Consider the following 27,987-nt stretch of genomic DNA (forward strand, 5'->3'; position numbering starts at 1 on the left):
CACAACTGATTTACAGTACAATGTAAATCAATGGTAAAAAAAAAAAAAAAAATGCTGTGCTAATGGTGCGAAAAATTTCGTGCGGAAACGCTGCGGATTAAAAGAAGTAGCATGTCACGTCTTTTTTGCAGATCTAAAAGGAAAGGGAGTTACAAACCAAAAGATAAAATATGTAATATTGCACAGGGACTACGACCCCCAGGAAGAAGCTACGCGAAACGCGCGTCGGGGCCATCCCTGTCATGGTAATCCACCTATCAGCAGGTAATAATATGATGCTACCACTCTTTTAGTAAACATTAGATGTTCCCTATATATGTATCTATACCCAATTTAGTCTAATTCATGCATTGGCACTTTATTAGGACCCACTATTTGTTGGTATAGACTTTACTTAGTACACTGTGCAATATTACATATTCTCTATTTGCTTATATTTAGGGGCTATTTATTTATTCACATATTATAGATGCTCACGTAAATATATCTTATATACAGCTTTATGCTCATCTTTTAGAGAATTTTTCCCATACAATCCAGAGCTTGCTGGTGCATTTGTGCTTTATACTTGTTGCATTAGTTCATATTCCTACTTACAATCAATCATGCAACCTTATTTATTATATGGATTGCCTTGAGTTCACTCTGCCTTGTTTCATTTTCCCTTTTTGTATAATCTTGTGAATAATTTTGTCTTTTAAATTGTTGTCAATAAATTTTTCTAATTTTATCTTTTGGTTTGTAACTCCCTTTCTTTTTGGTCTATGCTATTTTGGAGGTACACCGTATATATTTATTGGTCTATAGCTTCTGGGTATGTTTTTGCAGATCTGCAGCGTTTTTGTACCCATTACATTATAGAAATCCGCAGAGGTAAAAAAACGCTGAAATCCGCAAAAAATCTGCACAAAAAACACGTCAAATCCGCAGCTGCATTTTCTGCCAAGAGATGCAGAATCCGCACCAAAATTTCCTAAGCCTAATCCTTTCACCCTTAAATGTCCAGTCCTAATATCCAATCATTTTATTTCTTTTTAAGTTTTTCCATTGTAACATTCCAGGAACAATAACTTTCCTATTTTTCCATTGATGTTGCTTGTCTTTTGTGGGACAAGTTGTAGGTTTTCTTTGAATCATTTTGGAGTGTTTTTTTAGTTCTCAACCATTAAAATAGAATCTGTCAGTAGGATCTTAAGCCGTCTACATGGGCATGTAAGTCATAGGAACTTGAATAAAATGATATCTTGATATCTGCGATCCGATGTCTTATTAAGAAAGAAGTGGAATTCTTTGGAATATGGAAGTGAGCTGTTAAAATCTATGGGCCGGACATAGATCTCCCTGAGAACCTGCCTCCAGAGCTTAGCTTAAATGAAACCAGGCGTTACCAGTGTGAGACATGTAATGACTGAGAGTTTGCTCTCCATGTCTCACACTGGTAACTCCTCCTTTCCTTTAAAGTAATCCCTGGAGGAAGATTCTCAGGGAGATCTAGGTTTGGCCTATAGATCTTAACAGCTTATATACATACACATTGAGAAAGACATGAATACTTTGCAATAAAACATCAGATCGCAGATATCAAGGTATAATTTTAGGGTATGTTTCCACAGTCAGGATTGCATCAGAATTTGCTCAGGATTTGACACAGGTAAAATCTGCACCTAAGGTCACTGGCAGGTCACCTGCGTTTTTGATGCGTATTTACATGCATTTTTTTCATGCGGATTTGTGTGTGCTTCTGAAAGCTAAATAGCTACACAGATGGATAGATAGATAGATGATAGATAGATCTATAGATAATACCAAGCCCGATGTTTAGTAATAAATATAATAAAGTGGTAATAAAGAGTTAGGCCGGGATCACACAATGCGAGAAACTCGGACAAGTCTCGCATCTTAATACCCAGCACTGACGACGGCACTCAGGAGTGGAGCGTGCTGTTGCATGTATTTCTGTGCAGCTGCACGCTCCGCTCCCGAGTGTCGGCGGCAGTGCCGGGTAGTGAGATGTTTTTCGCATGTGTGATCCCGGCCAAAGACACACACACGAAATCTGCGTTAGGACGGGGGTCACACTTGCAAGAAACTCGCACGAGTCTCGCACCTCAATACCCGGCACTCTGGACCGGAGCGTGTGGCTGCATGTTTCTATGAAGCTGAATGCTCCGGTCCGAGTTGCGGCGGCAGTGCCGGGTATTGAGGTGCAAGACTCGTGCCAGTTTCTCGCAAGTGTGACCCCGGCCTTAAATGCATTATCTGTTTAAATTGTTTTTAAAAAAAAAATTGAAAAAAAAAATTTGAAAAAAAAAAAATGGCGTGGGCTCCCGAACATTTTTCTGCGTCAGAGAGGGAAAGCCAGCGACTGGGGGACCGATGTTTGTAGCCTGGGAAGGGGTTAATACCCATGGAGCTTCCCAGGCTAAGAATATCAGCCCACAGCTGTATATCTAGCCTTTACTGGCTATTAAAATAGGGGGACCCCCCCAACGAAATGAAGTGGGGTCCCCTTATAATTTATAACCAGAAAGGCAACGCAGACAGCTGCAGGCTGATATTCATAGCCTAGAAAGGGGCCATGGATATTGGTGCCCCCCCCCGGCTACAAATACCAGCTGCCACAGATATGGCGCATATGTAAGATGCGCTAATTCCGGCACTAAAGGTACCTTCACACTAAACGATATCGCTAGCGATCCGTAACGTTGCAGCGTCCTCGCTAGCAATATCGTTTAGTTTGACACGCAGCAGCGTTCAGAATCCTGCTGTGATGTCTTTGGTCGGGGCTAGAGGGCCAGACCTTTCTTTGGTCGCTGGCTCTCCCGCTGACATCGCTGAATCAGCGTGTATGACACCGATTCAGCGATGTCTTCGCTGGTAACCAGGGTAAACATCGGGTTACTAAGCGCAGGGCCGCGCTTAGTAACCCGATGTTTACCCTGGATACCATCCTAAAAGTTAAAAAAACAAACGCTTCATACTTACCTACCGCTGTCTGTCCCTCGGCGCTGTGCTTTCCTGCACTCACTGTGAGCACAGCGGCCGGAAAGCAGAGCGGTGACGTCACCGCTCTGCTTTCCGGCCGCTGTGCTCACAGCCAGAGCAGAGAAGCCCAGCGCCGGGGACAGACAGCGGTAAGTAAGTATGTAGTGTTTGTTTTTTAAACTTTTAGGATGGTATCCAGGGTAAACATCGGGTTACTAAGCGCGGCCCTGCGCTTAGTAACCCGATGTTTACCCTGGTTACCAGCATCGTTGGTCGCTGGAGAGCTGTCTGTGTGACAGCTCTCCAGCGACCAAACAGCGACGCTGCAGCGATCCGGATCGTTGTCTGGATCGCTGCAGCGTCGTTTAGTGTGAAGGTACCTTTAGCCCTTCTCTTCCCACTCCCCTGTAGCGGTGGGATATGGGGTAATAAGGGGTTAATGTCACCTTTGCAAGGTGACATTAAGCCGGCTTAGTAATGGAGAGGCATCAAAAAGACACCTATCCATTACTAATCCTATAGTTGTGAAAGGGCTAATAAAACACACAAATGCAGAATAAAGTATTTTAATGAAATAAAACACCACACAGTTTTGCCATCTTTATTGTACTGGTAATCCAAGCGAAGCCCTCGTTCATCTGGAAAAAAAGAATAAACCAACGGTATACTCCCTGAGTCCGACGTAGTCCATGTAATAACGAGTGTCCCACGCGAATCCGGCTCTGCTACATCTGGATGTCTGACATCCACACATAGCAGAGCTTGTAGATGATCGCTGAAGTTAACTCCAGCGATCACCTGAACTGCAGCGTTCTCACAATCAGCTGATCAGCTGACCGTGAGAACCAGACAAGTGACCGGAGATAACCCCCGGTCACGTGCACGGCAGTTCTCGTGGCAAGCCAAGTTATCACGTGAACTGCAGTGGACGCAGACTTCCGGCGGTGGGACTGGTAAGACCGTATGTAAATTAGGAGACGTGTAGTAAGCTGCGTTTACGCAGTTACTACGCATGTGACTAATCATTAGATGCGATTTTACCGCATCTAATGATTATCTGAGGGTAATTTACGGTGCGATGACGGAGCGTCGCTGCACTGTAAACAGACAAAGACGCACCGCATGTCCATTTACGCGGGTCTGCCGCAGGCATCTTGTAACGAATAGTGGAGACGGGAACTCAGGAAATCCCCTCCACTATGCTGTAACATCTGGACGCTGCGTGTTTGACGCTGCGGCTCTACGCAAACACGCGTTTCCTGAACGTGGAAACACACCCTAAGGCTGCGTGTCCACGTTCAGGATGGCCGGCGGCTAAGCCCCGCCCCCTTTCTGGGACGCGATGATGCCGGATGTGTTCACAGCACACATCCGGCATCATCGCTCCCCACCATAGGGCCCTGTGCTATATCTTGCGGCGACGGAGCGTCGCCGCAAGATATACGGACATGCTGCGATCTGAAAAGACGCGCAGCATGTCCGGAGTCGCAGGGCCGCCGCGTGCGTGTTACCACGCATAGTGGAGACGGGATTTCATTAAATCCCCTCCACTATGCTGTAACATCTGGACGCTGCGTGTCTGACGCTGCGGCTCTATGCAGCGTCAGACACGCAGCGTTTACTGCACGTGGACACATACCCTTATTGTGCTTCCTATGACCTACATGCTCATTTAGCTCATGTTCATTCTATGACCTGCATGCTCAGCTTAGGAGGCTGACCCACTGACAGATTGCTTTTAACCCCTTCCTGCCATGCGCTGTACTATTACTGCTCTGCTAGAGATGCGTTCCCACAAACAGCAGTACTAGTACGGTGCACCGATCATGCAGCTGTATACGACATCTGACACCCCGCAGCAACGCCCATGATCGGTGCTAGCACTGATCGCAGGAATTTAACCCCTCTGATGCCACTGTCAGTAGTGACAGTGACAGAGGGGAATCGTGCAGCGAAGGGGCTCCCTGCATGCTTCCATCAGGACAACATGATGCGATCACGTTGTTCCGATGGTCTCCATGGAGACAACCGGCACCAAGATGGCTGTGGGGTCCTTCCGGGTCCTGCAGGGAGGTGGCTTGTGAGAGCCTGCTGAGAGTAGGTGCCGGCATGCTTCCTTCCCTGCCTGTCAGATCCTGATCTGATACTCTGCAGCTCAGAGTGTCAGATCAGCAATCTGATGTAAAATAGTAATGTCCCATTCTGAGACAATGTAAAAAAGTTAAAAAAAATATTCAAAGTGTAAAAATAATTTTTTAAAAATCCCCAAAGAAGAAAAAAAATATATATATATACACCATATATATTTCCCATAAATACATTTATTTATATAAATAATAAAAAAAAACTAATAAAAGTACACATATTTGGTATCACCGCGTCCGTAACGACCTGCTCTATAAAACTGTCCCACTAGCTAACCCCTTCAGGGAACACCGTAAAAAAATAAAAAGCAAGGCAAAAAACAATGCTTTATGATCATACCCCCGAACAAAAAGTGCAATAAAACGTGATCAAAAAGATGGATGTAAATAAAAATAATACTGCTGAAAACATCACCTTGTCCTGCAAAAAAAAAAGCCGCCATACAGCTCCATCAGCAGAAAAATAAAGTTATAGCTCTCAGACTAAAGCGATGCAAAAATAATTATTTTTTCAATAAAAAAAGGTTTTTATTGTGTAAAAGCGCCAAAACATAAAAAAAATATAAATCAGGTATCGCTGTAATCGTACTGACCCGAAGAATAAAGTGGTCTTACCAATTTTACTACACGTGGAACGGTATATATTCGTTCATTCTGTCTTCCAAAAATCAGAACAGAAAGCGATAAAAAAAAAGTCATGTGTCCAAAAATGGTACCAATAAAAACGTCAGTTCATAACGCAAAAAACAAGCCATCACATGACACTGTGGGACAAATTATGGAAAAATTACAGCTCAAAATATGGTGAGAAAAACTAGTTTTCGCAATAAAAAGTGAATTTTAGTGAGTGACAGCAGCCAAACATAAAACCCGATATAAATCTGATATCGCTTTAATCGCGCAGACTTGAAGAATAAAGTCGTCTAATCCCTTATACCGCACGAGGAATGGTGTAAAAAACAAATAAAGCCAATTCTTCACATGCTGTTGATGTTATCATTCTGCTTCCCAAAGATCACAGTAAGGTTTGGCACAAAATTATCCTGCGCTCTACGTTGAGTTCTTCCACTGGGGCTTCTGTGTAAATCTCTCAAAAACGTGATTCAGACAGAACCTCCGGCAGAAAATCTACTATATAAAGCTGAATGTGTGTGTGTGTGTGTGTATGTGTGTATGTCCGGGATTGGCATCTGCACCGTCGCAGCTACAGCCACAAAATTTTGCACAGTCACACGTCTGGACCCCGAGAGCGTCATAGGCTATATTGTGAGGCGAAATTTTAACCCCGCGCGTTCCAATTCACCAAACAATTTTGCCCCTATCTACATAATGGGGATAAAAGTGAAAGGAAAAGTGTTGGAAGCGTCGCAGCTACAGCAACAAAATTTTGCACAGTCACACGTCTGGACCCCGAGAGCGTCATAGGCTACGTTGTGAGGTGAAATTTTAACCCTGCGCTTTCCAATTCACCAAACAATTTTGCCCCTATCTACATAATGGGGAAAAAAGTGAAAGGAAAAGTGTTGGAGGCGTCGCAGCTACAGAAACAAAATTTTGCACAGTCACACGTCTGGACCCCGAGAGCGTCATAGGCTATGTTGTGAGGTGAAATTTTAACCCCGCGCTTTCCAATTCACCAAACAATTTTGCCCCTATCTACATAATGGGAAAAAATGAAAGGAAAAGTGTAGGAGGCAAATTGACAGCTGCCAGATGTGAACAAGGGGGACTTAAAGAATGAGAGCGATGGCGCCAAAGAGTATATACCGTACAGTTGCTAAGGTGGGGCCTCGACATGGGATACTCGCCACACATGAAGATATGAACACACACAAAATGCGCCACACACTACCACATGCTTGAACACATTACCCTCAGCACACATTTCACCACAAATACACCAACCTCGCCACATAAAAGTCAAAACACAAAAGTCGCCACTCAAAACTCGCCACGCGCAGAACTCGCCACATGCAAAAACTAGGCTCTTGCAAAACTCGCCACAAGTGCAAAATTCTCCTCATGAAAAACTCGCCACACGCAAAACTTGCACACGTGGAAAAATTGCCACATGCACAAAAGTTGCAACACATGCAAAAGTTGCCTCACACAAAACTTGCACATACTCAAAAGGCACCACACATAATACTCGCAACGCGCAAAACTCGCCATGCGCAAAACTTGCTGCACACAACTTGCTACACTAACCTGTCACATGTAACTCGACACACAAAAAGTTGCTACACGCATGTTGCTACACAAAACTCATCTCACAAAAGTCGCTACATGCATGTCGCCACACGCAACTCAACACACACAACTTGACAAACGAAACTCGCCCTAAAACACACACAAGTCTGGTATTATCCTTCAAAAATAAAAATCTGATTAATAAGCAGACAAACTACAACAATTGCACCATATAGGAAATACGGCAGCTGTCAGTCACATGACCTGTCTATTATGTGTATGTGTGAGCTAATATATACTGCCAGGGGGAGGGCTTCCTGTTGGCTGGGGATTTATCAGGCTGCCAATTTAGCTTACAAATACTGAGGTAAAAATACTGAGCAAATAACGTGTGAACGAGGTCTAATACAGGAGGAGATGACACACAGGTATATACTATATACAGGGGAGATGACACACAGATATATACTATATACAGGAGAGATGACACACAGGTATATACTATATAGAGGAGGAGATGACATAGGTACATATATATACAGGAGGAGATGACATACAGGTATATACTATATACAGGAGGAGATGACATACAGGTATATGCTATATATAGAAGATGACATGCAGGTATATACTATATGCAGGAGGAGATGACACTCAGATATATACTGTATACAGGGGAGATGACACACGTATATACTATATACAGGAGGAGATGACATACAGGTATATGCTATATATAGAAGATGACATGCAGGTATATACTATATGCAGGAGGAGATGACACTCAGATATATACTATATACAGGGGAGATGACACACGTATATACTATATACAGGAGGAGATGACATACAGGTATATACTATATATAGAAGGAGATGACATTCAGGTATATACTATATATAGGGGAGATGACACACAGCAGGTATATACTATATACAGGGGAGATGACATACAGGTATATACTATATACAGGAGATGACATACAGATGTATACTATATATAAGGGAGATGACAAACATGTATATACTGAGGTGATGAGGTGAAAATGAAAAGGTGTGAGTGCAAAATGAGAGAAGTGAGGAAAAATAGTGGAGTGATCAGAAAATGACAGATGTGAGGTTGAAATGACAAGTGTTAGGGGGGAATGAGAGGAGTGAGGGAGAAAATGAGAGGTGTGAGGGAGAAAATGAGAGATGTGAGGGGGAAAATGAAAGATGTGATTGGGAAAATGAGAGGCGTGATGGGAAAATAAGAGAAGTGAGGTGCTATAACTAACCACAGATATTTACTATGCCCAGGCAACGCCGGGCTCTTCAGCTAGTCTATATATATAATTGTCTAAGGGTTTTTCCGTCTGTCTGTCTGTCCTGGAAATCCCGCGTCTCTGATTGGTCGAGGCCGCCAGGCCTCGACCAATCAGAGACCGGCACAGCATCGACGTAGAAATCCCGCGTCTCTGATTGGTCGAGGCCGCCAGGCCTCAACCAATCAGCAACGGGCACAGCGACGATGATGTCATAAAGGGATGATGTCATAAAGGACGTAGAAATCCCGCGTCTGATTGGTCGAGGCCGCCAGGCCTCGACCAATCAGCAACAGGCACAGCGACGATGATGTCATAAAGGACGTAGACATCTCACGTTTCTGATTCAGCGACGGGCACAGTATCGACGTAGATGTCATATTGGTTGCCATGGCGATGATGATGTCATAAAGGTTGCCTCGACCAATCAGCGACGGGCACAGTCTGCCGCGAATTCTGGAATCATCATTGTCCATATACTACGGGGACATGCATATTCTAGAAAACCCGATGCGTTAGAATCGGGCCTCAATCTAGTTCCCTATAATGAGGCAGATGGAGGCACTGTCGACGCCACAGGACCTGTGATCCAGCGTTGTCTGTCTTTTTAGGATTGCATAAAAGTGACGTCGGCCACAGTTTTGTGCAGTTCTGAAAAGAAGGACATTGCTGAACAGAGGCCAGACGGAGTCCAGAGTAACTTTGCTGCCTCATTATAGTGAATGGATTCCCTTGGGGTTTCATCTGTCATGTCACTCGGAGATGGAAACCCTGATGTAAGTGCTCAGCGTAGAGCGCAGGATAAATGTGATCCCAAACGTTATGTGAAATGTTCCCAATAAAAGCAAGTCTCCACTCATGTCTGTCATCTGTAATGGAACCATAGGCAGCTTCCACGTTACTGGTAGCACAAAGGCTCTGGAAAAGCAAAATGGCTCCTCGCTCCCCAAAGAAATTCAGCAAATTCTCCACTCCCTAATACAAATGCCCCATCCCTTCTGAGTCCAATTGTGTCTAAACCACATATAGCGCCCACATGTTTGGCATCTATGTAGTGATGAGAGCCTGCCTAATTTACAGGTGCGTGTCTCCAGGAGAATGAGCTGTACACAGTGTACTGGTCACTACAACGTCAGATTGCAGTTTTCCCTCAGCAACATCCACTGCTGCCTGTTTCTGGAAAACTCCCCCAGAGTCAAAGTTGTCATTACCCCAAAGGGAATGTGGTCACTTGAGGGGGGATTCAGCTTTTCTAGCATTTAGGGGCTCTTTATATGGAACCCGCAAACTAGTCTAGGAAAATCTGCGCTCCAGGAGGCAAATAGTGCCCCGTCCCTTCTGAGTCACTCCATATGGCTAAGCAGTACTGTACTGCCACATATTCAACAGAAATTGTGGGACAAATTCTGGTGCCATTTTTACCCATTTCAGAGTGTGAAAATGTAATCTTGGTGGTAAAAATGTAAATTATTTTATCTTCACTGCTCAATGGTATAAAATTCTGTGACACACCTGTGATGTCAATATAAATCACTGCATCTCTAGATTAATATATTGAGAGGTTTCATTGGTAAAATGCGGTCACTTATAGGGGGTTCTGCTGTTCTGGCACCTCAGGGGCTCTGCCAATGTAACATGGCACCCTGAAAGAAGTAGAGCAAAATATGCACCGTAATATGGTGCTACTTCCCTTCTGAGCTTTGCACTGCGCCTCAAAAGTAGTTTTCAATCACACATGGGCTATTGGTGAACTCAGGAGAAATTGCGCAACAAACTTTGGGGTCCATTTTCTTCTTTTGCCCTTGTGAAAATATAAAATTTGTAGCAAAAAACGATTTTTGTTGGAAAAAATGTAACTTTTTTTTATTTTCACTGCTTAATGTTATAAACTTTTGTGAAGCACCTAGGGGTTCAAAATGATCAATACACATCTAGATAAGGTCCCAATGGGGTCTGGTTTCCAAAATGGGGTCACTTGTGGGGGGTTTCTACTGTTTAGGCACTTCTGGGGCTCTCCAAACGCTACATGGCAACCGCTAATTATTCCATCAAATTTTGCATTAAAAAAAGTCAAATAGCGCGCCTTTACTTCCAAGCCTTGTCGTGCACCCCAACAGTAGTATTCTCCCACATATGGGGTATCGGCGCACTCAGGAGAAATTGCACAACAGAAACTATGGAGAAATTTCTCCTGTTACCCTTATGAAAATGCTAAATATGGAGCTAAAGAAAGTTTAATTGGGAAACACTTTTTTTTTTTAATTTCCACGGCTCTACGCTTTAAACTTCTGTGAAGCACCTGTGGGTTCAAAGTGCGCAATACACATCTAGATAAGATCCATAAGGGGTCTAGTTTCCATAATGGTATCACTTGTGGGTTTCCACTGTTTAGGCACATCAGGGGCTAATTATGCCAGCAAATTTAACATTCAAGGAGTGAAATGGCGCTCCTTCCCTTCCAAGCCCTGCCATGCACCCAAACAGTAGATTTCCCCCACATATGGGGTATCGGCATGCTCAGGAGAAATTGCATAACAAAATGTATCGTCCAATTTCTCCTGTTACCCTTGTGAAAATAAAAAAATTAAGGAAAAGGAAAACATTTTTGAAAAAAAGTAAATGCTTATTTTTTCCTTCCACATTTCAAAAATTCCTGTGAAGCACCTGAAGGGTTAAATAAGCTTCATGAATGTGGTTTTGAGTACCTTGAGGAGTGCAGTTTTTAGAATGGTGCCATTTTGGGATATTTTCGGTCATATAGACCCGTCAAAGTCACTTCAAGTGAGAGGTGGCCCATATAAAAAATGGTTTTGCAAATTTTGTTGTAAAAATGAGAAATTGCTGGTCAACTTTTAACTCTTATAACTCCCTAACAAAAAAAAATTATGTTTCCAAAATTGTGATGATGTAAAGTAGACATGTGGGAAATGTTATTTATTAACTATTCTATGCGATACGACTCTCTGAGTTAAGGGCATAAATAATAAAAGTTTGAAAATTGCGAAATGTTCAAAATTTTCACAAATAAACACAAGTCATATCAAAGAAATTTTACCGCTATCATAAAGTACAATATGTCACGAGAAAACATAGAATTGTAAAAATTGGCCTGGTCAGGCTTCGGGGTGAAGGGGTTAAAGACTACCAGGGTACAATTGCTGATTCCTCAGGCATCATGACCCATCTGCATGTCGAGGTGGCTTTAAGTAAGGTAACCCATGTCAAACAGATATGTTAAAAAAAAAAAGAAGAGAATGTCCAGCTTCACCGAATCCGTAAAAAAGAGTTTTCTTTATTCACAAACTTTAAGCATAGAGGATACAGACTTCAGCACGAACCATATGGGTAAGAATCTCAACGCGTTTCTGGAGACTAAGCTCCCTTAATCATGATTAAACGTTATTCACCTGCCATTGTATCATGGGATTACGTGTGGAGACATAAGGATTTGTGCAAGCCTACATCCACAGATCTGTGGTTAGTTCTCCAAGATGTTTGAAACGACCTCTGTGGTGCCAAATTTCTATCAAAAACCGGTGTGCAGGTGTAAATAGATGAAGTGATGCCGTTTTCAAAACAAAGGGTGGTTACACCAAATATTGATTTGATTTAGATTCCTTTTTATTCATTTACTTTGCACAGTTTTAAATGATAAATATAAACTGTTAACACTTCTATTTTTGAAAGCATTTTTCCTTACAGTTGTGTGCAAAATAATAGCAGCCTAGCATTACATTTTCATGGCTGTTTTTGGCAGAAAATATCACAACATGGGAAAAAAAAATGTATGACTTGGTGTAGGCAAGTAATGGGTAACAAAAAAAAAAAAAAAAATCAACAGTCATGACGTGTGCTGCTAATTTGGTGTAAGGCCCCTTTCACAAATCACTTTTTTGCCATCAGTCGCAATCAGTCGACTTTGAAAAAAAACTGATCTGGTGACTGATGCTGCTGGATCCGTTTTTTCTCATATACTTGTATTAGTGACGGATTGTGACAGATGGCCTCACGTTTCATCCGTCGTTCGTCGGATCTGTCGAAAATGGTTTGTCCGGAGGCCGGAGACAACAGACATAGTATTAACGTTTTTTGTGTCCGTCGAAAAAAACGGACAGCAACGGATCCGTCGACGTCCGTCGTTTGCTAGAATGAAAGCCTGTGGGCGCCGGATCCATCAAATGACGGAATCCGCCGATGGATTCCGTTTTTTTTTTTTTAAACTGAGCATGCTCCGATTTTTTTAGGATCCAATTAGCCCGATCACCTAGTAGGATCCGGCGAAAAAACGGATCCATTGCATCTGTTTTTTTTTTTCAAAATTCGACGGATTGTGACTGATGGCAAAAAAACTGATGTGTGAAAGGGGCCTAATTGACTCATTTAATTAAAGAGGGGTATTCTAATTAATAGAAGTGCGAAGTCAAATTAGTGAGGTAATTTGTTCTGTGAAGAAACAGGTGTCAATTATGGCCCGTATTTAAAGAAGGATGGCAGAAGATGTTTTTAGCCTATGATCAGTGAGTAAAATGGGTCGTTTCAGACGTTGTACTAAAGGAGAAAGAACATTGATCAAGAAGTTGATTGGAGAGGGGAACCATATACCGTAAATAAGTGCAGAAATTAATTGGCTGCTCAGCTAAAGAAGATTTCCAATGATTTAAAATGGCAAACAAAACCCGAAAAACATTGCAGGAAAAGAAATACTACCATCCACATAAATCATAGAATCACAAAAATGGCAAAAAGGAGCCAATAATCAGTTCCAGGGAGATCAATCAAGATCATCAGTTACCTGCGAGACCTGCCACCATGAAAGACGTCTACGTGAGGCCACACTATCTGCAAGAAACCCTCAAAAAGTACCATTGCTGAAAAAAAAAGTAATGTGAGGAAAAGGTTAGTTTGCCAAAGAACACACTGTCTGGCCTAAAGAGACGTGGCACAACATTCTATGGACAGATGAGAGCAAGATTGGTCTTACTGGGTCTAAAGGCCGCAGACAGTTTGTGAGATGACCCAGGAATACTGAATTCAAGCCAGAGTACACTGTGAAGGCTATACGGGGATGTGCACATGTAGTTTTGAGCTCTGCGGATTTTTCTGCAGCAGATTTGAGAAATCCGCAGGTAAAAGGCACTGCGTTTTACCTGCGGATTTTGTGCGGATTCCACCTGCTGATTCCTATTATGGAGCAGGTGTAAACCGCAGCGGAATCCGCAAAAAGAATTGACATGCTGCGGAATGTAACCCGCAGCTTTTCCGGGCGTTTTTTTCTGCAGCAATGTGCTCTGCGGATTGCGTTTTCCATAGGTTTATATTGTACTGTAAATGCATGGAAAGCTGCTGCGAATCCGCAGCAAAATCCGCAACGCACGCACATAGCCTTAAAGATGGAGGCGCAAGCATAATGGTTTGGGGATGTTCATCATACTAGATTTATCGCATACCATGGATCAGTTTGGATATGTCAAAATACTGTCACGTTGCCTTATGCAGAAGAAGAAATACCTTTAAATGGGTGCTTCAGCAGGAAAATGACCCCAAACACCAGGAAGAGGTCAACATCTTGGTTACAGACCAACAAAATTGATGTTATTAAGTGGCCGGCCAAATCCCCAGACATCAACCAATTGAGAATTTGTGGAGTAACATAAAAAAAAAAAAAAAAATAGGGATTTTTGTGTACTCACCGTAAAATCCTTTTCTCCGAGCCATTCATTGGGGGACACAGACCGTGGGTGTATGCTGCTGCCAATAGGAGGCTGACACTAAGTGATACAAAAAAAAAGTTAGCTCCTCCCCTGCAGTATACACCCTCCTGCTGGCTCTCAGCTAACCAGTTCGGTGCAAAAGCAGTAGGAGATCAATAACAATATATGAGCGTATAGCATGTCATATTCTAAAAAACAAGCATAAGCTAATAACAGGGTGGGAGCTGTGTCCCCCAATGAATGGCTCGGAGAAAAGGATTTTACGGTGAGTACACAAAAATCCCTATTTCTCCTTCGCCTCATTGGGGGACACAGACCGTGGGACGTCCCAAAGCAGTCCCTGGGTGGGGACAACAATAGATCAGGCCCTGTGTAACCGCTACTTACAAGTGCGCCACCGCGGCCTGCAGAGTCCGCCTGCCCAGACTCACATCTGTGGAAGTGTGGGAATTATAGTGCTTCAAGAATGCATGCGGACTGGATGAATCCGCAAGCTTGCAGGCGTGCCTTGCTGACGCCTGGTGCCTAGGACCCTTGATAGACAGGGAGATAGGCTGACATCTAGCACGGAAGGACTCCTGGATGGTGAAAAGAATTCACCATGTTATCATGGTCGATGAAACGGCTAAACCCTTCCTGAAAATGTCAGGAAGCCTTCCTCTACCGTCAGGAAGCCCAAATAAAACGTCCAACCTTCAGAAGGACGCCGTCCTCAAGACGCACCTACTCAGAGCACTCACTTCGTCCAGAATATGGGGGATCTTATTCCATTTTGTGGACTGGAGCCAAAAGAGATGAGGGAAGAACTAAGCCCTCATAACAGTGGTAATACAGTACCACCTTGGTAACAAGGGATGGAGATGACCTGAGGACAACCTTGCCTCGAAGGTAATAAGGGAAAAAAGTCTGAAAGAGCAGAGAAGCTAGCTCCGAAGACTCGTCAGAGAGAGAATATCGCAGAGGAGAACGGGACGACTTTCCCTGATAGTAAAGTCTGCCCGGATGAAAAAGGAGCCTACTGTAAGGCTCCTAGGAATACTAAGGTCCCAATGATCTAACGGTATGCGATAGGGAAGAACTACGTGTGAAAACTCCCTGTGAGAAAGTCCCTACTTGCAGTTGTGCTGCGATAAGGCGAGAATATACTAGCTCCGCAAACAAAAAACAGACGTGGTCAGTGCGGATCTCTGAGGATCACTGGGGCCCCTTTCTGCTTCCGAAAGGCTTTCGGAAGCAGTGGAAGGGGAGTTATGGAAACTGGTACCACGGCAGAACCAGAGCATGGAGAGCGATGGCTCTTGGATCTCGAGGCCGAACCACGAACTCGAGTACATTGGCCTTCAGTCTGGATGTCATCCCACCTACAACTGGAGAGCTCCAGTAAGGACAGATCTGATGGAAGACTTCGGGGAGAAGTTCCCACTGACTTGAGGCGGAACCCTGACGGCTGAATTTGTTTGCCGTTCAGAGTTCTACTTCTGGGATATATATTGCCGAGATCACCGAATAATAGACTTCGGCCCATCAGAGAAAGTGAGGTACCTCGGTCATGGCGCCTGACCGTGGGTACCTGCTAGATGACTGACGTAAGGCACCGCCGTGGCATTATCCAATTGAATTCGGATAGGGTGACCCGCCAGAAGGCAGTGGACCTGCCGTAAGACTACCGTTCGGATCTCCAGAACAATGATGGGGAGAAGAAGACTGGCATTGGTAGTTACTAATAACCATTGAACCGGGAGAAAGGCCCTGGATGAAGAAGGAGCTCAGAGACTATTGTCTGAAAGTCTGTTTGACTTGCTGAAAACGAGCGGAGCGAAGGAAACCGCTTCCATTGTCGTCACCATTTTTCCTCAGAACTCTCTTAGCAAATCGAATGAAATGAGGGGGTGAGTAATCAAGTCCTCAGAACTCTCCTTGCGCGAGGTCCCTGTTGAAGGGCCATGACCTTGTCTCGAGGAAGAATTGCCATCCTGGGCTGGAAATGAGGAGAACTTGTCTAAGTGTAGCTGCCAGCCCAGGAGAGAAGGTATCGCAAGAGATATAGACGATTCAGCGTAGTCCTGGAAGGGCGGCTAGACAGACCAAACAGGGCAGGACGAGCACGCCTCTAGAGTGCAAGAGAAACATGACATCCGCCATGACCAGAGCGAACACTCTGGGTGCGGAACCAAGGCCGAAGGACAAGGTTGTGACTTGAAAATGCTGCTGACGAATGGAAAGGCAAAGGAATTTTTGCAGAGGGCAAGCAACCCGAATGTCGATGGATGCCGGAAACTGCACCTTTTTCTGTTGAAGTAATGGCTGAGCGGAGGAACGCCATCCAAAGAAGGAGGACCATGTCAAAGGTTGTTAGAAGTTTGAGGTCCAGGGTCGATCTTACTTTTCGTTCCCCTGTTTGGAACCAAGATCCCTTAGATCTAGACTGTGCTGGACAATCCTTATACAATCCTTTGTCAGTCTCCCGCTCAAAGGATTTGATTGGCCAGTTGTTGCTGGTGTGAATCAAGGTAGTTAAGGTCTCCAGCCAGGAGACCATTCCTCTAGCAATCCATGCGGCCGCTAGGGAGGATAGAGCGCTGGACCCGAAGCCGCAAGACGGAACGAAACAGATTTGCTATCTGACAGTCTGTGGTATTTTTAATTGATGACCCATCAGGTAGGGATACTGGTAGGTATACCACAGGAGATTATACCCGGCTAATCTGCCCCATGGCAGAATGTGCGGCTGCATCCAGCAGGTCATAGTCTCTTGCCATCTCCTCTTTTCACGGTGCAGAGATAAAAATTAGGAACCCTCGATCCATCAACCTCTTAACAGGGAAGTGGAGAGGAATTGTCCGCCTTCTTGCATCATCCACTTTATAGTGGTGACGCAGAGGGGGGAGCTCGTACGCCAAAAAGGGTGCCTCTATATGTCCACAGAGTTCAGGTCTCCAGGTGGACAGGACAGGTTGTTTGGCGTTAGGCCTGGATGCAGAAGAGGAAACATGGAGACGACACTCCGTGTGCTCGTCTGTTGATGGTGTGGGGAGATCGGTGCCCTTTAAAGGACCCATCGCCATTAAAAAACAGGCCAGGCATGGCATCCCACGTAGAGGCTTCTGTCCAGTGAATCGCTTATCCGAATTGAATGGCAAATGCTCTCGAGGGAGTTTAGTCTCTGAAGCCCTGGCAAGCTCAGGCAATATCCAATCCATATTCAGAGCCTTGTTGTCATCAAATCATTGGTGAGGGAGCAGGAAACGAAAAACTTCCGTTTTCTAGATGCCAGTATGTTTCTAGACGCCTGCACGTTTCTAGAATACTTGCGGCCCCTGCTAGCCGACGGCTCCCATGTAGGATAGGGACCATGTATATTGGTCCTGCGAGCACTCCAAACACAGAGGGTACACAGAGGGATTTAATCTCTTGGTCAGAGAACCATGGATTGGTCAGTGAAGAAGTCCACTGAGGGGAATACTGGTCATGCGCCTTTAAGATCGGGGAATACTGGCCATGCGCCTTTAAGACCGGGGAATACTGGTCATGCGCCTTTAAGACCGGGGAATACTGGTCATGCGCCTTTAAGACCAGAGAATACTGGTCATGCGCCTTTAAGACCAGAGAATACTGGTCGTGCACCTTTAAGACCAGAGAATACTGGTCGTGCACCTTTAAGACCAGGGAATACTGGTCATGCACCTTTAAGACCAGGGAATACTGGTCATGCACCTTTAAGACCAGAGAATACTGGTCATGCACCTTTAAGACCAGAGAATACTGGTCATGCACCTTTAAGACCAGAGAATACTGGTCATGCGCCTTTAAGACCAGAGAATACTGATCATGCGCCTTTAAGACCAGAGAATACTGGTCATGCACCTTTAAGACCAGAGAATACTGATCATGCGCCTTTAAGACCAGGGAATACTGGTCATGCGCCTTTAAGACCAGGGAATACTGGTCATGCGCCTTTAAGACCAGGGAATACTGGTCATGCGCCTTTAAGACCAGAGAATACTGGTCATGCACCTTTAAGACTGGGAATACTGGCCATATGCCTTTAAGACCAGGGAATACTGGTCATGTGCCTTTAAGACCAGGGAATACTGGTCGTGTGCCTTTAAGACCAGGTACTTCCTTACCCGGGTACTGATGTAGAGTCGATGTGCCCCTTTAATGCAAAAATACTGTCACCCCAGTGTGAGCTGGCCGGGTGGACCAAGATGGCCACCGGGAGCTGCAGAGCTGATAAAATCTCGCAGAGAGCGAGAAGCGCCAATTTGGGGGGCGGAGCCACAGACACGATGTTGAATAGGCCTAAGCCGGGGCCTAAATTTCTGTAGCCGGCGGGCGACACCAGTGGGTCGTTCCAGGCAAGACTTCCAGGATGCGGCCTACAAATCGGCCAAAGCCGGGGACTAAATTTTTGCAGCTATCCAGAGCTTTACCTCAGAGAGGTGGGCCACAGGGAAGCGGCTGAGGCTGCCTGTCAGCATGTGGATATCCCTCTGAGGTTGGATCCACTCACCATTGGTGCGCGTCCCGGCATGGAGCCGCCGCGGATGTGGGTTTCAGCGCTGTTCTGTGCAGCGTGGACGGTGCAGGGATAAACCTCAATCCATCATCCTTTGTTAGGGAGGTGGAGAGGAACCGTCCGCCTCCTTGTGCCATCCGCTTTCACAGTGGTGGGACAGTGGGGGCTGCTCGGACGCCATAGAGAGGGGCCTCTGTACAGCCACGGAGTTCAGTCCGGGTGGACAGGGCCAGTTGTCCGGCATTAGGCCTGGCTCCAGGAGAGGATACATGGAGGCGACACTCCATGTGGTCGCCTGCTGCTGGTGTGGGGAGATCGGGACCATGAAGGAACCGTCGCCCCTGAAGTGAGCTCAGGCATGGCTTCCCACGTCGCAGGAAAGGGTACGGGGAGGTATACTCGCCGTGCTCGCCTGTTGATGGTTCGGGGGAGATCGGAACCTTGAAAGGAACCGTCGCCCCCTTCACTCCGTTAATTAAAAAATAAAAATTTACAGAAAAGTAAACAAAATAAAAATGTTGGGGTCTGAAACAGACCCATGTGCCTCCTACAGACACTAAGCAAGAACTGGTTAGCTGAGAGCCAGCAGGAGGGTGTATACTGCAGGGGAGGAGCTGAGAGCCAGCAGGAGGGCGTATACTGCAGGGGAGGAGCTGAGCGCCAGCAGGAGGGTGTACACTGCAGGGGAGGAGCCGAGAGCCAGCAGGAGGGTGTATACTGCAGGGGAGGAGCCGAGAGCCAGCAGGAGGGTGTATACTGCAGGGGAGGAGCTGAGAGCCAGCAGAGGGTGTATACTGCAGGGGAGGAGCTGAGAGCCAGCAGGAGGGTGTATACTGCAGGGGAGGAGCCGAGAGCCAGCAGGAGGGTGTATACTGCAGGGGAGGAGCTGAGAGCCAGCAGGAGGGTGTATACTGCAGGGGAGGAGCTGAGAGCCAGCAGGAGGGTGTATACTGCAGGGGAGGAGCTGAGAGCCAGCAGGAGGGTGTATACTGCAGGGGAGGAGCCGAGAGCCAGCAGGAGGTGTATACTGCAGGGGAGGAGCTGAGAGCCAGCAGGAGGGTGTATACTGCAGGGGAGGAGCTGAGAGCCAGCAGGAGGGTGTATACTGCAGGGGAGGAGCCGAGAGCCAGCAGGAGGGTGTATACTGCAGGGGAGGAGCCGAGAGCCAGCAGTAGGGTGTATACTGCAGGGGAGGAGCCGAGAGCCAGCAGGAGGGTGTACACTGCAGGGGAGGAGCTGAGAGCCAGCAGGAGGGTGTATACTGCAGGGGAGGAACCGAGAGCCAGCAGGAGGGTGTATACTGCAGGGGAGGAGCCGAGAGCCAGCAGGAGGGTGTATACTGCAGGGGAGGAGCTGAGAGCCAGCAGGAGGGTGTATACTGCAGGGGAGGAACCGAGAGCCAGCAGAGGGTGTATACTGCAGGGGAGGAGCCGAGAGCCGGCAGGAGGGTGTATACTGCAGGGGAGGAGCCGAGAGCCAGCAGGAGGGTGTATACTGCAGGGGAGGAGCCGAGAGCCAGCAGGAGGGTGTATACTGCAGGGGAGGAGCCGAGAGCCAGCAGGAGGGTGTATACTGCAGGGGAGGAGCCGAGAGCCAGCAGGAGGGTGTATACTGCAGGGGAGGAGCCGAGAGCCGGCAGGAGGGTGTATACTGCAGGGGAGGAGCCGAGAGCCAGCAGGAGGGTGTATACTGCAGGGGAGGAGCCGAGAGCCAGCAGGAGGGTGTATACTGCAGGGGAGGAGCCGAGAGCCAGCAGGAGGGTGTATACTGCAGGGGAGGAGCCGAGAGCCAGCAGGAGGGTGTATACTGCAGGGGAGGATACTGCAGTGTATACTGCAAGGGATTCAAGCTTCAGGAGGCTAATTTGCATATTCCAGGTGCCTTCTGGGAGAAGCGAAGTCTCCCTAAGCTAGAAGATCGTTGGGTACAGCCGGGACCAGCTGCTTCGAAAGCATCACCAAACCAGGGATTCAAGCTTCAGGAGGCTAATTTGCATATTCCAGGTGCCTTCTGGGAGAAGCGAAGTCTCCCTAAGCTAGAAGATCGTTGGGTACAGCCGGGACCAGCTGCTTCGAAAGCATCACCAAACCAGGGATTCAAACTTCAGGAGGCTAATTTGCATATTCCAGGTGCCTTCTGGGAGAAGCGAAGTCTCCCTAAGCTAGAAGATCGTTGGGTACAGCCGGGACCAGCTGCTTCGAAAGCATCACCAAACCAGGGATTCAAGCTTCAGGAGGCTAATTTGCATATTCCAGGTGCCTTCTGGGAGAAGCGAAGTCTCCCTAAGCTAGAAGATCGTTGGGTACAGCCGGGACCAGCTGCTTCGAAAGCATCACCAAACCAGGGATTCAAGCTTCAGGAGGCTAATTTGCATATTCCAGGTGCCTTCTGCGAGAAGCGAAGTCTCCCTAAGCTAGAAGATCGTTGGGTACAGCCGGGACCAGCTGCTTCGAAAGCATCACCAAACCAGGGATTCAAGCTTCAGGAGGCTAATTTGCATATTCCAGGTGCCTTCTGGGAGAAGCGAAGTCTCCCTAAGCTAGAAGATCGTTGGGTACAGCCGGGACCAGCTGCTTCGAAAGCATCACCAAACCAGGGATTCAAGCTTCAGGAGGCTAATTTGCATATTCCAGGTGCCTTCTGGGAGAAGTGAAGTCTCCCTAAGCTAGAAGATCGTTGGGTACAGCCGGGACCAGCTGCTTCGAAAGCATCACCAAACCAGGGATTCAAGCTTCAGGAGGCTAATTTGCATATTCCAGGTGCCTTCTGCGAGAAGCGAAGTCTCCCTAAGCTAGAAGATCGTTGGGTACAGCCGGGACCAGCTGCTTCGAAAGCATCACCAAACCGCGCGCCGTAAGAATTTTTGCCTGTAGGACATTATTGCAAGAGAGCTTGGCTGAGTAGATTACACAAGAAGGAAAACACACAGCAAGTCAGCAGGATCTAGGAGCAACATGGCAGATGTGACAACCTACATGGTGAGCTGCAGCATGTGCTACATGTTCACAGATCGACCAGAAGAAGAATCCAATTTCACCTGTCAGAAGTGTAGACTAGTGGCCCTTTTAGAAGAAAAGGTGCAGGGTCTGGAAGAAAGAATAGCAACTTTGAAACTCATCAAAGAGAATGAAGACTTTCTAGACAGAACAGAAGCATCTCTACTGGTCACAGAAGGTGCAAAAAGTGTCAGAGAACCTCCAAAAGCAGATGAGTGGAAGCATGTGACCAAAAGAAGCAAGAAGACCATGGAGAAATCACCAACCACACAACTGAAGAACCGATATCAAATCTTTGTAGAGGATGAAGATGGCACACCTAAGAATGAAGCAATACCAGCAAGCAAAAAAGAAAAGGGCACACAGCAACAAGTGACAGCAAAAAGTACAGCCAAGAAGCAACGAAGAGTGGTGGTGGTGGGAGACTCACTACTGAGAGGCACAGAAGCAGCCATCTGCAGACCGGACATAACTGCAAGAGAAGTATGCTGCCTTCCAGGTGCGATGATCAAGGATGTGACCGATAGGATACCAAAGCTCTTCAGCTCCAAGGACGTCCACCCATTTCTTCTGATACATGTTGGCACCAATGACACGGCAAGGAAGGACCTACCGACAATCTGCAAGGACTTTGAAGAGTTGGGGAAGAAAGTAAAGGAACTGGATGCACAGGTAGTTTTTTCTTCTATCCTTCCAGTAGACGGGCATGGCACCAGGAGATGGAACAGGATCCTTGATGCAAACAACTGGCTAAGACGATGGTGCAGACAACAAGGATTTGGATTCCTGGACCACGGTGTGAATTACTGGTATGATGGACTCCTCACCAGAGACGGACTACACCTCAACAAACCTGGGAAACACACATTCGCCAGAAGACTCGCTACACTCATCAGGAGGGCGTTAAACTAGAAGAAGAGGGGACGGGAAGAAAAACATTAGACTCGAACAAAGACGACCCAGGAAAACATACTCAGAAGGGAGGTAAGAACATTTCTAAAACAATCCACAGTGAGGAGATTGGAACAAAACAAAATCCTCTAAACTGCATGCTCGCAAACGCCAGAAGCCTGACAAACAAGATGGAAGAACTAGAAGCAGAAATATCTACAGGTAACTTTGACATAGTGGGAATCACCGAGACATGGTTAGATGAAAGCTATGACTGGGCAGTTAACTTACAGGGTTACAGTCTGTTTAGAAAGGATCGTAAAAATCGGAGAGGAGGAGGGGTTTGTCTCTATGTAAAGTCTTGTCTAAAGTCCACTTTAAGGGAGGATATTAGCGAAGGGAATGAGGATGTCGAGTCCATATGGGTTGAAATTCATGGAGGGAAAAATGGTAACAAAATTCTCATTGGGGTCTGTTACAAACCCCCAAATATAACAGAAACCATGGAAAGTCTACTTCTAAAGCAGATAGATGAAGCTGCAACCCATAATGAGGTCCTGGTTATGGGGGACTTTAACTACCCGGATATTAACTGGGAAACAGAAACCTGTGAAACCCATAAAGGCAACAGGTTTCTGCTAATAACCAAGAAAAATTATCTTTCACAATTGGTGCAGAATCCAACCAGAGGAGCAGCACTTTTAGACCTAATACTATCTAATAGACCTGACAGAATAACAAATCTGCAGGTGGTTGGGCATTTAGGAAATAGCGACCACAATATTGTGCAGTTTCACCTGTCTTTCACTAGGGGGACTTGTCAGGGAGTCACAAAAACATTGAACTTTAGGAAGGCAAAGTTTGAACAGCTTAGAGATGCCCTTAATCTGGTAGACTGGGACAATATCCTCAGAAATGAGAATACAGATAATAAATGGGAAATGTTTAAGAACATCCTAAATAGGCAGTGTAAGCGGTTTATACCTTGTGGGAATAAAAGGACTAGAAATAGGAAAAACCCAATGTGGCTAAACAAAGAAGTAAGACAGGCAATTAACAGTAAAAAGAAAGCATTTGCACTACTAAAGCAGGATGGCACCATTGAAGCTCTAAAAAACTATAGGGAGAAAAATACTTTATCTAAAAAACTAATTAAAGCTGCCAAAAAGGAAACAGAGAAGCACATTGCTAAGGAGAGTAAAACTAATCCCAAACTGTTCTTCAACTATATCAATAGTAAAAGAATAAAAACTGAAAATGTAGGCCCCTTAAAAAATAGTGAGGAAAGAATGGTTGTAGATGACGAGGAAAAAGCTAACATATTAAACACCTTCTTCTCCACGGTATTCACGGTGGAAAATGAAATGCTAGGTGAAATCCCAAGAAACAATGAAAACCCTATATTAAGGGTCACCAATCTAACCCAAGAAGAGGTGCGAAACCGGCTAAATAAGATTAAAATAGATAAATCTCCGGTCCGGATGGCATACACCCACGAGTACTAAGAGAACTAAGTAATGTAATAGATAAACCATTATTTCTTATTTTTAGTGACTCTATAGCGACAGGGTCTGTTCCGCAGGACTGGCGCATAGCAAATGTGGTGCCAATATTCAAAAAGGGCTCTAAAAGTGAACCTGGAAATTATAGGCCAGTAAGTCTAACCTCTATTGTTGGTAAAATATTTGAAGGGTTTCTGAGGGATGTTATTCTGGATTATCTCAATGAGAATAACTGTTTAACTCCATATCAGCATGGGTTTATGAGAAATCGCTCCTGTCAAACCAATCTAATCAGTTTTTATGAAGAGGTAAGCTATAGGCTGGACCACGGTGAGTCATTGGACGTGGTATATCTCGATTTTTCCAAAGCGTTTGATACCGTGCCGCACAAGAGGTTGGTACACAAAATGAGAATGCTTGGTCTGGGGGAAAATGTGTGTAAATGGGTTAGTAACTGGCTTAGTGATAGAAAGCAGAGAGTGGTTATAAATGGTATAGTCTCTAACTGGGTCGCTGTGACCAGTGGGGTACCGCAGGGGTCAGTATTGGGACCTGTTCTCTTCAACATATTCATTAATGATCTGGTAGAAGGTTTACACAGTAAAATATCGATATTTGCAGATGATACAAAACTATGTAAAGCAGTTAATACAAGAGAAGATAGTATTCTGCTACAGATGGATCTGGATAAGTTGGAAACTTGGGCTGAAAGGTGGCAGATGAGGTTTAACAATGATAAATGTAAGGTTATACACATGGGAAGAGGGAATCAATATCACCATTACACACTGAACGGGAAACCACTGGGTAAATCTGACAGGGAGAAGGACTTGGGGATCCTAGTTAATGATAAACTTACCTGGAGCAGCCAGTGCCAGGCAGCAGCTGCCAAGGCAAACAGGATCATGGGGTGCATTAAAAGAGGTCTGGATACACATGATGAGAGCATTATACTGCCTCTGTACAAATCCCTAGTTAGACCGCACATGGAGTACTGTGTCCAGTTTTGGGCACCGGTGCTCAGGAAGGATATAATGGAACTAGAGAGAGTACAAAGGAGGGCAACAAAATTAATAAAGGGGATGGGAGAACTACAATACCCAGATAGATTAGCGAAATTAGGATTATTTAGTCTAGAAAAAAGACGACTGAGGGGCGATCTAATAACCATGTATAAGTATATAAGGGGACAATACAAATATCTCGCTGAGGATCTGTTTATACCAAGGAAGGTGACGGGCACAAGGGGGCATTCTTTGCGTCTGGAGGAGAGAAGGTTTTTCCACCAACATAGAAGAGGATTCTTTACTGTTAAGGCAGTGAGAATCTGGAATTGCTTGCCTGAGGAGGTGGTGATGGCGAACTCAGTCGAGGGGTTCAAGAGAGGCCTGGATGTCTTCCTGGAGCAGAACAATATTGTATCATACAATTATTAGGTTCTGTAGAAGGACGTAGATCTGGGTATTTATTATAATGGAATATAGGCTGAACTGGATGGACAAATGTCTTTTTTCGGCCTTACTAACTATGTTACTATGTTACTATGTTACTATGAGAGCCAGCAGGAGGGTGTATACTGCAGGGGAGGAGCTAACTTTTTTTTGTATCACTTAGTGTCAGCCTCCTATTGGCAGCAGCATACACCCACGGTCTGTGTCCCCCAATGAGGCGAAGGAGAAAAAAAGTTTTTGTGTCAAAAACAGCTTAAGAATGTAAAAGAACCGTGGAATATAGTCCAGGCGGCTTGGGCTGGAATATCTGTTCTCAGGTGTCAGATGGCGATTCCATGCCACACAGATGAAAAGCCGTTATCAGAAATAAAGGTTAGACTCACTGAACTAATATTCAGTTTAACAGAATTTCGAATTCTGGAAACAAATTTCAGTTTGTACTGTAAATATTCCCGCTCGTAAATGAAAATGCAGAAACTGCTCCCGATGCTTTGTTTATATGGAAATAAATGCTATTATGAGGATTGAACACTAAGGCTGTGTTCACACGTTGCGGTTTTTTCGCGGTTTTTCCCGATAAAAACGCTATAAAACCGCAAAAAAAACGCATACAATAAGCATCCCATCATTTAGAATGAATTCCGCATGTTTTGTGCACATGATGCGTTTTTTTCCGCGTAAAAAACGCATACCGCACAAAATCCGGACATGCTCTATCTTTTTGCGGATTTCCCACTCCAAAATGCATTGGGATGTGTCCGGAAAAAAACGCGGCAAAAACGTGTCAAAACCGCGGCAAAAACGCGTCAAAACCGCGGCAAAATCGCGGCAAAAACGCATGCGGTTTTCTTGCGGATTTCATGCAGAAAATGTCCGGAATTCTCAGGAATTTTCTGCATGAATTCCTGAACGTGTGCACATAGCCTTAGGAGGAAAGAAAAGCGCAAAGGGTCTTATCTGGTTAAAATCTACTATATAATTGTCTAAGGGTCACTTCCGTCTGTCTGTCACGGATATTCATTGGTCGTGGCCTCTGTCTGTTATGGAAATACAAGTCGCTGATTGGTCGTGGCAAAACGCCCACTACCATTGCCATAACCAATCAGCGACGGGCGCAGTCCAGCGGCAACATGGCCGCTCCTTCCTTCCTTCCCGCAGTCAGTGCCCACTCCATACTCCCCTCCAGTCAGCGCTCACACAGGGTTAATGGCAGCGCTAATGGACCGTGTTATGCTGCGGTGTAACGCACTCCATTAACTTTGCTATTAACCCTATGGCCTATGCAGCCTTAATAGTAAAAAGATCTAATGTTAAAAAAAATAAAAAAAAATAAAAAATCATCATATACTCACCTTCCGGCGCCTTTCCCGCTCCTCGCGACGCTCCGGTGACCGGTCCATGCATTGCGATCTCGCGAGACCGCTACGTCATCATCTCGCGAGACCGCAATGCACTCGAGACCGGAGCGCGCGAGGAGCGTCAGTAAACGCTTCCTGGATCCAGGGGCCAACGCAAGGTGAGTATATAACTATTTTTTATTTTAATTTTTTTTTTTAAAACAGGGATATGATGCCCAGATTGCTATATACTACGCGCGCTGGGCAATATACTGCGTGGGCTGGGCAATATACTGCGTGGGCTGGGCAATATACTACGTGGCTGGGCAATATACTGCGTGGGCTGGGCAATATACTACGTGACTGGGCAATATACTACGTGGCTGGGCAATATACTGCGTGGGCTGGGCAATATACTACGTGACTGGGCAATATACTGCGTGGGCTGGGCAATATACTACGTGGCTGGGCAATATACTACGTGGACATGCATATTCTAGAATACCCGATGCATTAGAATCGGGCCACCATCTAGTTTGTTATAAACAGATAAAAGGTCATGCTGTCCTGATTATGTTGTGACCACGCAACATTTGACAAAGCATGTAATACCAGCTGCAGCAAGACCATGGGTCCAAAGACTGAATCCAATTACCGTAAGTGGAAAGGAAAAAAAAAGTGGAAAATCTGCACTGCCGGTAGATAACACTATGTAAGGCCAGTTTCACACGTCAGTGTCTCCGTTACGTGAGGTGACAGTTTCGTCACGTACCGGAGACACTGACACACGTGGACATATAAAAATCAATGCATCTGTGCAGATGTCATTGATTTTTTGCGGACCGTGTCTCCGTGTGCCAAACAGGGAGACATGTCAGTGTTCGTGGGAGCGCACGACCCATATTACACGGACCCATTAAAGTCAATGGGTCCGTGTAAAACACGTACCGCACACGG

At 45.6% G+C, this 27,987-nt stretch overlaps 1 protein-coding gene across 2 annotated transcripts in view; it reads right to left on the bottom strand.

Annotated features, from left to right (window-relative positions):
* SREK1IP1 (SREK1 interacting protein 1) overlaps window positions 1-27,987 on the bottom strand; it is an 82,125-nt gene that overhangs the window by 9,260 nt on the left and 44,878 nt on the right. The window contains exon 4 of one of the 2 annotated variants that reach the window (XM_069749381.1): window positions 13,416-13,491. The exons of the other annotated variant lie outside the window; for it this stretch is intronic. Coding sequence (XP_069605482.1) covers window positions 13,416-13,491 — 76 coding nt within the window. The remainder of the gene's footprint in view (window positions 1-13,415; window positions 13,492-27,987) is intronic. 2 annotated transcript variants of the gene reach the window in all.

Source organism: Ranitomeya imitator, chromosome 1 (assembly GCF_032444005.1).
Source record: "Ranitomeya imitator isolate aRanImi1 chromosome 1, aRanImi1.pri, whole genome shotgun sequence".
Lineage (NCBI taxonomy): Eukaryota > Metazoa > Chordata > Amphibia > Anura > Dendrobatidae > Ranitomeya > Ranitomeya imitator.